The following is a 13,551-nucleotide window of genomic DNA, read 5'->3' as shown; positions in this document are numbered from 1 at the left end:
CTTTAGTTGCTTCTCCTATTGGAGGTTAGCTATCATTAAAGCTACTTGATCTTTTGACACTAAAGGTAGTGTGCCGTTGAGTCGGTGTTGACTCCTGGCAACCACAGAGCCCTGTGGTTGTCTTTAGTAGAATACAGGAGTGGTTTACCATTGCCATCTCCCACGCAGTATGAGATGATGCCTTTCAGCATCTTCCTATATCACTGCTGCCCGATAGAGGTGTTTCCCATATTCTGGGAAACATACCAGCGGGAATTCAAACCGGCAACCTCTGGCTTGATAGTCAAGTCATTTCCCCCTGCGCCATTTTGACACTGCATCTCTAAATAGTGACACCATGCTTCTCTAAGGTTTTTCAACCATGATGTTTTCCTTCTTCCTGCCCTCCTCCTGCCCTCAGTCTTTCCTTGCAATATTAATTGCAGAATACAATATCTCATCACATGCCCCAAATACTCCAGTTTCTTTTCTTTTATTGTTCTTAAAATTTCCATGTTTTTATTCATTCTTCACAGAAATTCTAAATGGGTGACTCTTATCTACCCAGGATATTTTCAACACTCTTCTATACATCCATTATTTCAAAAGCCTCAAGCCTCTTACACATATCTTTGGTGAGCGTCCAACTTTCCATTCCATAAAGCAAGATTGGGAAAACATAACACTTAGTCATTCTGATCCTTAAATTCAAATTAAGTCCATGGTTACATAATATTTTTTTCATTTTAGTAAAAGTCCCCCTTGCTTGCTCTATTCTTGATTTTATTTCTTGTGTATTATCCCATTTATTATTTAACCTGCAACCTTAATTCTTACATGATGTTACTATATCTAATGCATTATTTCCCACTATAACATTTGGCACATCAGGTTGCCCCTTTGTAATGGCCATGACTTTAGTTTTCTTGGTATTAATGGTCAGACCACATAGTTCATTTGTTTGTACTACTCTGTTTAACATTGCCTGCATATCTTTCTTGTTATTAGGTATTAATTTAATACTGTATCGTCAGCATACCTAAGATTATTTATTCATTCACCCCCAACAGCAATTCCTTCCTCTACCTCATATAAAGCTTTATTAAATATTGCTTCAGAATAGATATTAAACAAAAGAGGTGAAAGTATGTATCCTTGCTGAACACCCCGCTTGATATTTATAAATTCTTCTGTCAATTGATCCTCAACTCTAACTGCTGCTTTTTGGTCCCAGTAGAGATTGCCAATTATACAAATGTACTTGTCATCTAATCAAATCCTTTTAAATATATTTCAGTTAATTTAATATGTTATACCCTATCAAAAGCGTTGTTATAATCAAGGAAACACAGAAACACATTTATATTAACATCTTTACATTGTTTAATGAAAACTTGGATACCTGTATACTTTTCCTATACAGATATGGGAAAAAAATTATATATATCGTACAATGAAAACCACACACATAAATCTGTAAGGAGCCTGCTACCAACCAGAGTTTTTCTGTTCATATATATTTATTATTTATTAAAATTATCTTATATACCACCTCCTCCAAAGACTCCAGGCAGTGACAACAATTAAAATAAAATAACAATAATAAAAGGGCAAATGCCTGGCGAAACAGGTGGGTCTTAAGAAGGGCCTTCAAAGCAGCCAGGGAGGGGGCTGAATGAATCTGGCGGGGGGAGTGTTCCAAAGAAGAGGAGCAAGAAATATATATGTGCAAGAAAGAGACACACATGCATAAATATATAATGGGTGTACATATTCCACTCCTCAATCTCTGTAGGAAAAAAAGTGACATGTGGGACATAGCACACAACTAAACAAAATTATGGCAATATGCATGGGGATTTGCTGGATGGGATTCTGGACTTTCATCTGGAGCTCTGCATCTCTTGGGAGACATATGCCATGGTCCTTCTCTGGCCTTGCATCAATACAGGCAAATAATTGAAGTACCTTCTTCTCTTCCTACTCCAGAGTAGCCTGTGCAGGCACATCCTCTTTATGACCAAGTGATGTCAGAAATTAATTCTACTGTAGGGCCCTCAACAGGGGTGTGCACATAATGGGTTCAAGGGCTGAACTGGTTCAGAACTGGTTTGATTCGGTTTGAGGGGTAAGGTTGTAAAGGGGAATCTGGTGAGAAGCCCGCTTTATAAGCAAAGGGGAGGGGGTATCCTGCTTTAAAAAAACTTCTAAGGGTGGCTGGGGTGCGAAGGCATCTTACCTCTGGTGGTGGCTCCTCTAAACTCTGGATCGGATTTGGAACTCCAGAGACCAGCGCGGCCCGGTTCCAGCCTCCACGCATGTGTGGAGGATGAATAAGGTGCCCTCTCGCTGCCCCCGGTGATAATTTGTACTCTTGCTGCTGTCCCCCAGCCAACATTAGAAGTATTTTAAAGGCAAGGCCACTTGTAAAGGGGAATCCAGTAAGGCAGCCAGAGGGTGCCCAAAAAGGGGTGTCAGTCCAAATTCAAACCAAACCAACCCCAGTTCAAATGGAACCGGTTCAGCGGTTCGAGGGGTATGCTTGTAAAGGGGAATCTGGTGAGGGTTCCCCTTTACAAGCAAAGAGGGGAACCCTGCCTTTAAAATACTTCTAATGGTGGCCAGGATCAGTGAGAGGGCACCTTACCACTGGCGGTGGCTCCTCTAAGCTCTGGACTGGGTTTGGTGCTCCACTGGCCCAGTGCGGCCCAGTTCCAGCCTCCGCATGTGTGGAACCATGCTGGACCCAATCTGGAGTTTAGAGGAGCTGCCACCAGTGGTAAGGTGCCCTCTTGCTGCCGCCCCCCAGTCACCATTAGAAGTATTTTAAAGGCAGGGTCCCCCACCTTTGCTTGTAAAGGGGAATCTTCACCAGATTCCCCTTTACAAGCATACTCCTTGTAGGGATGAACACAAACTGGTTTGTCCACTCCCAGGAGGCCGGAGGGGTCCTTTTAAGGGGCAGGGAGGGTGCCAACCTCTGATGCAAATAAGTCTACCTCTGGAGTTCCCCACATGTTGAAAATGGGCTGTAGAGAGATCCTGGATAGACTCTTCTCGTGGGCATCCGAATGATACGCTGTGCAGCTTAACATGTCGGCTTCTATCTTGTCCACACTCCTGATGTGGATTGCAGTGGGGTGTATGTTGTATTGTACGCACCAGTCCCAGAGCTTCATAGCCAGATTGCACAAAGGCTGAAATACTGTCCTGTCTTGATTGTTCACATAAGCAATGGCTGTGGTATTGTCCATCAAAAGCGGGACAACTTCCTGCTCTAGCATGGGCTGGAATGCTTTTAATCCCAGGAAGCAGGCTAGCAGTTCCCGTACATTTATACATAAGTGTTTCTGGCTCACTGTTCAAACTCCATTCACGCGACGTGGGAGGCACTGGGCTCCCCATCTGTCATTGGAAGCATCTGATGTTATAATGATCTCTGGGAAACATGGTTGAAAAGGAATCCCCTCCCACAGGTTCTTTTCTTGGACCATCACAGGAGGGAATGACACACCTTCTGAGGCAGCTGTATAATCTGTATAGGTAACCCCCAAATCCACAGTTGCTGGATACACATGAGAAGCTCCACATGGGTGACTGCGCATGTAGAAGATGCCATCAGGCCTAACAGTGCTTGCACCTGATGTGCAGTGTGAACTGGTGAAGTCATTGCTTGAGCTACATAGTATTTTATCTTGTGTCCTCTGGTAAGTATACCAGAAGTCCTCTGGTTAAGTATACTCTTTGCCTTTCTGCATCCAGATGGGCACCAATGAAAAGGATGGACTTTGCAAGGATCAGGTTGGACTTCTTGTGATTGACAAGAAGATTTATGCTGAGATCCAGTAGAAATGTATCAAACTCTGAAGGTCTTTTTTCATTTTCTCCTTGGACTGGGCTGTCAAAAGCTAGTTGGGTATATCCTCATCCCAAGGTGTCAGAGATGTGCTATGACTATGGCCATGATCTCTGTAAAAACCCTCGGGGCTGCAGAGATTCCAAACTGGCAGGACCTTGTATTGGTCGACCTGTGTACTGATGGTAAAGTAGAGGTATTTGCAATGTGCTGGGTGAATCCGAACATGAAAGAATGCATCTTTCAAGTCAATCACAGCGAACCATCTTTTGCCCATGAGAAGTTGAATAATGGATGCAACTGAAATCATACGTAATGTTGTGGTCTGTATGAATTTGTTAGGGGACTCAAATCCAATATTGGCTGAATTCCACTGTCCTTCTTTGGCACCTCAAAATATCTGGAATGGAAACTGCCCATCTGGCAAGCAGGTGGGACAGGTTCTATTGTGTCCTTCTCCAGGAGTGATGCGATTTCCTCCAACAGGGTAGGGGTTGGCATTGTATATTTGACCCCCACGAAACAAGGGCACATGTGGAATTCAATCGCATACCCTGTCTGAACTACAGAAATGACCCATTTATTTGTTGTTATCTGCTACCAGTTCAAAAGGTGGTCTGCTAACAGAGGAATATGAACAGGTGGAACTGGGGAGGGTGGTCTGATGGCATCAAAGAGATTGTTTGGTGTCCTTGCCTTGTTTTTGGTGAGGAGTAGTAGTCTTCTCCTTATGTTGAAAAGGTCGGGAAGAGACCGTGCCAATCTTCTTATAATCACGTTTATTTGTGTTCTTGAACTGGGGTTTGTATTTACCATACGAGGTACCCATAGTGTAGGGAGATTTCTGTTTCGATATATAACTGGACTGAGTTGTAAGCACTGCAAAAGATTTTGTGGTGATCTTTGACTTCTTAAGCTTTTCCAAGGTGTCATCAGTTTCCTTGCTGAAAAGTCCATCAGCTTTAAAGGGGAGGTCTTCTATCTTCTCCTGAGTGCCATATTGGAGCGTAGAGGATCTCAACCGAGCATGGCAGCATAGGGTAACTGAGCCATCCATATTTTTAGGTTTGCAAACCATCAGATGACAAACTGTGTTAATTTGCTGCCTAGTAATGTCAGCAGATTTCAGATGAAGTTCTTTAGCCTTGGATTCTCATTCCTCTGGCTTAGCCTCCACTAATTCCTCCCATAAGGAGAGTTTGAAGCAAGATATACATGCCATATAGATGGCAATGCGCATAGCCAGGGTGGAGGTTGAGTAAAAACGACAAACCATAGAATTCAGTTTGCGTCCCTCTTTGTCCACAGGGGCAGCATGCTTCCTGCCTGAACGGGAAGAGGAAGCATAATCTACTATTAGAGAATTTGGGGCTAGGTGTTTGGGGCTAGGAAGGAAGTAAGTTTATTTGCACCTCGCCTTCACCTATCAGTGGGAGCCAAAAGCCTGAGCTCCTCTCCGGGAGACTGTCAGGCCCACAAACCCCATCCCGACTGATCTGCTCATCCTCGGCAGCCTCTGCCTTAAATAAATCCCTACATCTCGGACACTCCTCCCCGCTTTTGGCTGGCTCCGTATTCCCTGGCCAGGCACATGTCCTGGAGACCCAATCCCTAGCCTCCACAGGGGGCTCATTCCCCAACTCCACCCCCTGCCTTATCATTCCTCCAGCTGCTTGCAGTTGTGAAGCTGCTATCTTGGCTGTTTCCTCTCCACCAATCTGCTGCGTCTTGGGCGACACCTGCCCATCCCCTGGCAGCTGTGGCATGTCTCTCTGAATCCTCTCTGGCTTCTGAGAGGTAATTGCCAGGGCTGTCCTGGTGTCTGGAACCCCCGGCTTCTCTTGACACTCTACGGGCTGGCTGGGCACACCTTCCTGTCTCAGGGAGGAGGGGAGGAAACCCCAACAGCATCTGGATGTCAGAGCTGTGGTGGATAGTTTCTGCCATGCTTGTTTTGATGCCTGTAACAAAACTGTAACATTGGTAGGGCAGGTGACTGTGAGGCCTTTGCCATCTGAAAAACTGGGTCTTGGATCTCTTCAGTGATTTGCTTCCAAGTGCCCGAGCCATGTCCACAATCATGGTATGGTAGTTCTTGTGTTCCTCCTTTGGGGAGTCAGAAAAGTTTTTTTTGAGGACTTCATTATCTGGGGACGGTTCAGAGAGTGTCTCAGTTGCTTAGGATTCTGCTTCAGAATCTACATTAGGACCATCATTATCTGACAAATGAGCACTAGCAGTTGGTGACCTCTCAGGACTGTTGTCCAGGTCAGGGTCATGAGGAGTATGTGGACTGGTTGGGACCAGTTGTGTAGCTTGACTGGTCATGACCAGTGGCACAGGTGGTTGAAAAACAAGTAGAGTAGGCATGTCAGGTTTAGGCGGAGACAGTTGTTTTTCAGTCTGAGTTGCCATGCTTTGTTTGGCTGACCAACATAGTAGTTGACTCAGAAGTCACTGTGTGGGTTACTTGTAGGTGGCATATCTCTTGGAGGCATAGAAAGATGTTCTCCTCCCTAACATTCTCAGGAAAGTGTATGATGTGCACAGGTTGGTTATAGCATCCACCATGAAGTCAAAAGTTGAGTGCGACACAGGTGAATAAGAATACAGCCTCATACAAAAATTAAAAGCTCTCCCCCTGTGGGCGCACCACTGTGAAGATGAAGGCTGTAGTGGGCTGTGAGGATGTGCACTCCATGGTTGTCCAGTCTTCCACTGGAAGTGCTTATGATGGTCCTTGTCCAGATGTGTTTGATGTGTGGTGGGAGATAGAGATGACGTTTTGGGAATCTCTATGACGTCATCTGCATCCCCAGGATCACCCCTGTTAGAGCAGATGGGGGGAGCTGGTGTATATACCCTGTGGCAGAGCAACACTGGCTTTTGATGGTAACACCAAAATGTTGCACGATGGTAGTTCTGATATCACATTCATGGATTGAGTGATCATGAGAAAGTCCAGAGTCAAAACCTCTGTTGGTTTCCAAGGTTGGTACAATACTCAATCGAGGAATAGAAAGGGTGGAGGCTATGGATGTTGATGTTTCCAACATTGAGACTGTTGACTTAGATACTGACAATGTTGGAGGTCTGATAATGGTGGATGCTTTTGATGTTGATGCCATCTGGGAATGGGTCTTCACCAGTGTTCGGTCCTTTGGTGTTGGGTCTTTCGGCGTCGAGTCAACTTTCTTGCGTTTGGGGTTGCCTGATGTTGAGTCAGTACGATGTTTCTTCTTGTCCTGATTCGGCTTCTCTTGTTTAGCCTCTTTTGAGATTGACGGGATCACCTTTGAGGGTGCATGGCATACCTTCAATATTGAAGGCTTAGGCATCAATGGTAGAGCAACGTTGGGACTAGGAGTAATGTTTCGGAGTCTATATTGACTTGCTGCCAGACCCCTTAGAAGGTCTCATAGCTGGTATTGATGCTCTTGGCGTCAACTTCAGTGTCAAAGTAGAAACTGGGGCAGACATCGCGGTTTTGGGTCATAATGCCAAATTGTACAGAGCCTGCCTTTTAGGCATAATTCTCTGTTTTTCCTTGTTTGCTTAGAAGATTTTTGACAGATCTTACAAAGATCGGTTTTGTGTTCTTCCTGTAAACAGAGAAGGCACTACCTGAGGAGGGGAAAATGGATTGGCACTTCCCATACCTCTTAAAAGATTTCTTTTAGGCGTCATGAAATAAAGCAATAAAGCTTTTCATTAGAGCAAAAAGTAGATAATGTTTTCTCACTGTTCTGGGGACCTGAGGTGGTCAACCTGCAAATCCCGAGAGAGAGAGAGGAACCTTCCAATGCATCCTACATCGGCAGTGGTCAGAAAGGAGCTGAGGATAGTGATGCTCCAACCAACTTTTCCAATGGATGCAAAGGCATGGTGATGGAGTCAGGAGCGACATGTGGAGCTTTGGAATCTTCCTGATTGGTTTACTGCGCAGGTGCAGATTCCAGTTGTGTGAATACAACGGGATCACGTCAAGGATCTACCATCCTTTATAATGATAGGCAATAGGTTAAAATATCAGCTTTATCAGAGTTTAGCACACATAAATCCTAGGAAAGGGCACATATACTCACAAGGGATATATTCCAAGCCTTGTGACGATGAAAACAGCAGCAAACATGAGGAAGAGGAAATCACACAGCTTTTGACACTTGCAGTAGTTTGCCATTTTCGCTGCCTGTAACAAGGAAGGGAAACAGGTTATCTCCTTCCTAGAGACAGGAAAATCATTCCTGCACAAACTGCCCCAGGAAATTAATATCCAAATATGCACAGCTCATCAGTGAGAATATTTCATTATCCTCAACCTTCTCTACCTACATGTTTCATCCAGTATCTGAAGAACACTATTCATTAGAATTTTTCCTCCTCTTACACAATGACATTGCGTCCATTGCAATAGTCTTTTAGCATTTCTGAAATATAGTAATTTAAAATTGGGTTCATTTCATTGCACCATCTGTCTCTAATACAACCCAGTCATAAGCAAGCTTATTCAGAAGTCCCGAGTTCAATGGGACTTACTTCCTAGTAAGGGATGGCCCTAGGATAAATAGTGCCTTCAGCACCCACCCTATGGTTAGTTTTTCCGTGCTGTCAAGCTGTGTTGCATGTGCAGGTTCTCAAAACCTAGAAGCGTAACAGGCCCTTCTGTTCTGAGGCTTTCTCAGAGTTGCCCATGAAAAGGGCCCAGAGCTCCTTCTCAATAATTTGCTGCCCAGTGCCCTGTGGTTCCAGTTTTGGGATCCCACTCACGGGCTTTTTGAAGTTTTACTACAGACAGTATAGTCAACAAACAGTGAGCTACCAAGTTCCACTTGGGGCTTCCTTCAGGAAGGTGTCCTGAGTGACTGCTTGACTTGCCTACTTCTAATGCTGCCCCAGTTAGTAGAGATGTGCACAGAACTGGCGATGGCCAGTTCAACAGTGGGGGTGGGGCTTACCTTTTAATGAGCAGGGAGGGTGGTCTTACCACCCCCACCACATTTCCCCTGCAGGCGCTGTGTTTAAAAATGGTCCCGCAGGGCGGCAGCATACCTCTTTGCCGCTCCGGTGCTTCAGACCGGACGTGCCCAGTATGCGTGCACAATGCGCACACGTGCACAGGGCACTTCCGGTCCAATGTGCACTGGGATGGCAAGGAGGTATGCTGCCACCCCACGGGACCATTTTTAAACACAGTGCTGGTGGGGGAAACACCCTCCCTGCTCATTAAAAGGTAACCCCACTGCCGTCAAAGCGGCTGAACTGGTTCGGAGGTCTGTAAAAGGGCCTCTGAACTGATTCGTGCACATCCCTACCAGTGTGTACATACACTTCAGATTTCAACTTGAGGCTTTCAAAAATGGCTTAAATCTAAAAAGGACCATCTTTGGAGAATATTGTTACTCAACCTTCTGTTCCTCATTACTTTCAAAGCAATTCTGCCTGCATGGTATAAATAAATACAAAATGGCTCCCTGAGCTGTTTTTTCCTTCGTTCACTAGAATTCCCTGGAAATCTATGCTGCATAGGCTAACTTCCTTTCTTGCTTTCTGGTCCCTTAAGTGGAATTCTACTTCTATCCTTCAACTTTTTGTTTGCTTCATTTTAGCTTGCTGTTGTCAGCACTGCTTATGTATGTTTTCCACCCTTCTCTGTGAACTTTCCTCAGGGCTAATTCTATCATTTCTCCCTTATGGATTTCTGATCCACTTATTCAAATCCTTCTCTGGACTATATTTCTCTATGGAAAGGTATGCAGTGCTGAATATGAAAACGATTCAAAGAAAAAAGTAATGACTTTTCCTCCTATGTCTCCTCCACCACCTATGTCCCTCAGTTTGGACAATATTTGTGTCTGATCAATGTTGGTCATTCTGAGATTTATTCTCTCGTATGCAGATTCCTTTATTTTATTTGTGCTATGCATCAGGTACCATAAAACTGGATGGAGGATCTTGTGCTTTTAGTTAAGTTAATGCAAAACAAAAAATATAACATCCCAATTGCTTAAAGTGGAAGAACTTGCACTACTGAAGGACCTGTTTCCCTGATGGCACCAAATTTAAGAATGAGACATGTCATATTATACAATTCCAGTGTGGGGCACCCTAACATTTCTTCCAGATGTTAATTTCCTTCCATTTGTATCTGAAATTTCAAAAAAAGATGTCTGGTCTTGCCAAAACGCAACACAACTTCAGAAGCATAGAAGCTAGCTGCTGTTCTCCTAAACAGAGCAGATGATTTGGGTGCTATTACTACTAAATGTTAAGAGCACTAATAAAATTATGTCTGTAAATAGACATGAAAATCCAGTCACCAAAATGGTTCATTGACTTATAGATTATTTTGAATTTGAATTTTAGACTCAAAGCACAGTAGCACCATGATTCCAAAGCAGCTCATTTTTTTCTTACGCGCTTTTCTGTGTACATCTCAAATCTAAAAGTGTGAAAAAACAATACTCTGAAGAAAACTCTGTAGAAGAGCCATGCAGTGCTATGAAAAGGCATGTAAATGATCTAAATAATGTAGACTTTTGCCCGATTCATTAATACTGGTATAGTATGAGGAAGCATAAGAAGTCCGGTTACGGTTGCCAGCGGCTCATTTGGTGGCGACTCAGGACCAGGCTTTTTCTGTGGCTTCCCCCTGGGCTTTGGAATAAGCTTTCTGTTGAAATAAGAGCATCTCCTTCTCTGTTTGTTTTCAGGAAGAACCTCAAGACCCTCCTGTTCTTTCAGGGTTTTAATTAGAATTAATTTTAATAATTTTAAAAAACTTGTTTTAATAATTTTATTCTATTGTTTTTATTATCATGTATTTTAATTTGTGACTGTTAAATATTTTAAATTTTGTACATCGCCTAGAGATATACATATCAGGCAGTATAAAAACATGATAGATAGATAGATAGATAGATAGATAGATAGATAGATAGATAGAAAAAACAATCTTTTGTAAGTCTGTTAAAAACAAGACCACCTATGAACTCTTGACATTTGAGGTGGTTTAAGACTTTGAAAATATCAGACATCTAGGCAAATCCTTTCTGTCCTGAATGCACTGGGCAACCATGTTAGATTTTAAGTAACAAAGACTGCAGCCCAGTCCTAAGCATGTAGACTCAGAAAGGAGTCCCATTATATTCAATGGGGCTTAATCCTACAAAAATGTGTATAGGATTGCAGTGTTAGTCAAGCTGTACGTTTGAGATGAAATTTCAATACATCACATGCTTTTGTAGATAAGCTTACTTCTGTAGAAAGGGAAAAAAAGGCCTCTTTGTTTAGGAAGAGATTTTTTGGACAAGCAAAGAATTATTATGTATAACTTTCCAGTATGGAGAATGGTGACTATAATTAATATGTGTTATCAGCTTTTGCACAAAACATCTCACCTCTAGCACAATGTCAACTGAATCATGAAGACACATAGTCACCGACCCCACTCGCAGGAAATTTATTGTGTAGGAAAAAGTTAACAATAGAACGGTCACAATGTGATGTGTAAACATGATGCCAAAGTCCTGGGGGAGGGGGAGGAGGGAGATAGAGAGAGAGGGAGAGAGAGAGAAAGATTAGAGTTAATTTAATTCATAATTTAAATTTGGGTTTTCCAGCATTTAAACTCAATAAATGCTCAATAAACTCAATAAATGAAGACTACAATAAATACAGATTCTGCATAACTATCTTAAAGAGAATAAATACCAACACACATAGAATAATATATGTAGTTCATGCAAGAGAAAGGATAAGACGGATGATAAATGTCTAGGAAAATTAAAAAGATTAAATTTCCAAGTAACATTCACAGTACACACATCAAGTTAGCATATAAAAGTCCATATACTGTAGGTAAGTGTGTACTTTCATAAAGCTATTACAAGTTATTGCACAAGAACATTTGCTTTGAGATGAGGACCTAGTAGCTTCAACTCATATTTTTTTCAGTGCTGTTTCATTAATCAGATTATGTGTCCTCCCACTCTCTTACACATATTTTACATCTATAAAATGCAAGTGAGGATATGCTGACAAACCAAATTTCTATTTAAATGTCACTCTGTAACAAAATGGAACTTTAAAAGTAACAAAAGTGGGATTAAGTGCCACTTCTAGTAATGTAATCAACACAACAATTGGACAGCACGCGCACACACACACACACACCCATTACAATTAAGAACATCTATTTAATGATCAGTCTACCAACGAATCAACATAGCATTCATTATTTTCTCCAAATATTGGAAAACAGTAGCTGCAAAAGGGGAGGAAGTTCTTTCTCAAAGTTCCACAAAGACATTTTGCACTCTAATTCTTTTGCTAACTCTTGAGTGTTGCATTTTGATTTTCACCCCTATGGCAATGAAGTCAGAAGATAATCAACCTGAATAGGAAAGGCAATTCAACAGGAACAATATAATTGGTTTTATTTACTTTTTAAATTTCCATTTTCACACCAGTTTAAAAGACATTTTATACTTGTGAGAAATACTCTTGAAGGCCCCAATTCAGCACCAGAAACTGACATTTCATCTCCATATAGGCTTAAACAGGCTTGTGGAATTAGGGGAAAGGGGAAAAAGCAGGAGCGGGAATACCATGTTGTTATTTTTTGCTGTGTTAGTTTAATTTTTAAAAAACAAAACCCACCACTACCATCACCCCATCCCACTCAGGATGGCTGAGCACTCCAGCACTGTCTTTGTAGAGTGGTGGGAGGCATACAACCAGTTGTGTGTGTGGTTTTTTTTTAATCCTTTACTTTGGGGTGAGGGAGTACAAACGTAGTCTTGCTGTTTTCTTTAAAACAAACAAACAAACAAACAAACAAACAAACACACACACACCTTTGTGCTGAAAAAGTGTTCTATTGTTGACACCCACTGAGGAAGTATACAAAAAGGATTTCAAAAAGACAAGTTCATTAAATGGTGTGAGCCAGTGAGAGGAGGCAGAACTGTGCCACAGGTCATTAAAACCACCCCGCATGAAGATGGCTCAATTGGGGCCACCGGAATGAAGGAGGTGTTTGACAGTGTCACAGCCTGCTTTGTGTAGTGGTGAGCTTCCTTTGCTAGAGGTTTTCAAACTGAGGCTGAACGGCCATCTCTCAGAGATGCTGTAGCAGTTTCCTGCTCTCTGAGGAGGGGTTTGGACTCTAGAGCTAGCATTCCCAGTTCTTTGGCTCCAATCGACTAGCCAATACGGACATTTTTCAGAATGTACCAGATCCACAACTACAACATTGAGGAGCAACATTCTCTAATGACTGAGGAACATCCTCCCATGTATGTCTCCTCCTCTCTACTGCTGTCTCATGAGCTTCCAAACAGAATGGGGACAATCTACCAGAAGTGTTCTAGAAACCAATTAGATCTGGTACAACAATACAGATTACAGCTAAGTTTGAAAACACACTGCCCGAGTTTTGAATTTTAAAATTAATGCTTCAGAAATTCCTTGGTGAGACATGCCACTGGACACGATGCAAGCAGCCTGCTTGCTATCCTATTTACTTCAATTGTACCTACTATCATACTTCAGTGAAGCCTATGAAGCCATTCTGATACTGCCCCCTTGTGTACTTAATGTGAAAATTAGGTGCTGGAGAGTATGGGGAGACCAGAGACAAAGATTCTCTTTATGTTTGGGGTTGCTGTGGTCTTAAAGGTTTATGTCACTACATTAGCAGGATTAGCACAGCCAGA

At 42.6% G+C, this 13,551-nt stretch overlaps 1 protein-coding gene across 3 annotated transcripts in view; it reads right to left on the bottom strand.

Moving 5' to 3' along the window:
* CERS6 (ceramide synthase 6) overlaps positions 1-13,551 on the bottom strand; it is a 217,561-nt gene that overhangs the window by 21,980 nt on the left and 182,030 nt on the right. For all 3 annotated transcript variants that reach the window (XM_053264786.1, XM_053264797.1, XM_053264808.1), the window contains 2 exons: positions 11,233-11,361; positions 7,921-8,024 (listed from right to left, as the gene is read on the bottom strand). In XM_053264786.1, coding sequence (XP_053120761.1) covers positions 7,921-8,024; positions 11,233-11,361 — 233 coding nt within the window. The remainder of the gene's footprint in view (positions 1-7,920; positions 8,025-11,232; positions 11,362-13,551) is intronic.

The sequence above is a fragment of the Hemicordylus capensis genome, chromosome 1 (assembly GCF_027244095.1).
Source record: "Hemicordylus capensis ecotype Gifberg chromosome 1, rHemCap1.1.pri, whole genome shotgun sequence".
Taxonomy (NCBI): Eukaryota; Metazoa; Chordata; class Lepidosauria; order Squamata; family Cordylidae; genus Hemicordylus; species Hemicordylus capensis.
Note: the sequence above shows the minus strand (reverse complement) of the source record. Positions and strands in the feature narration are given on the sequence as shown.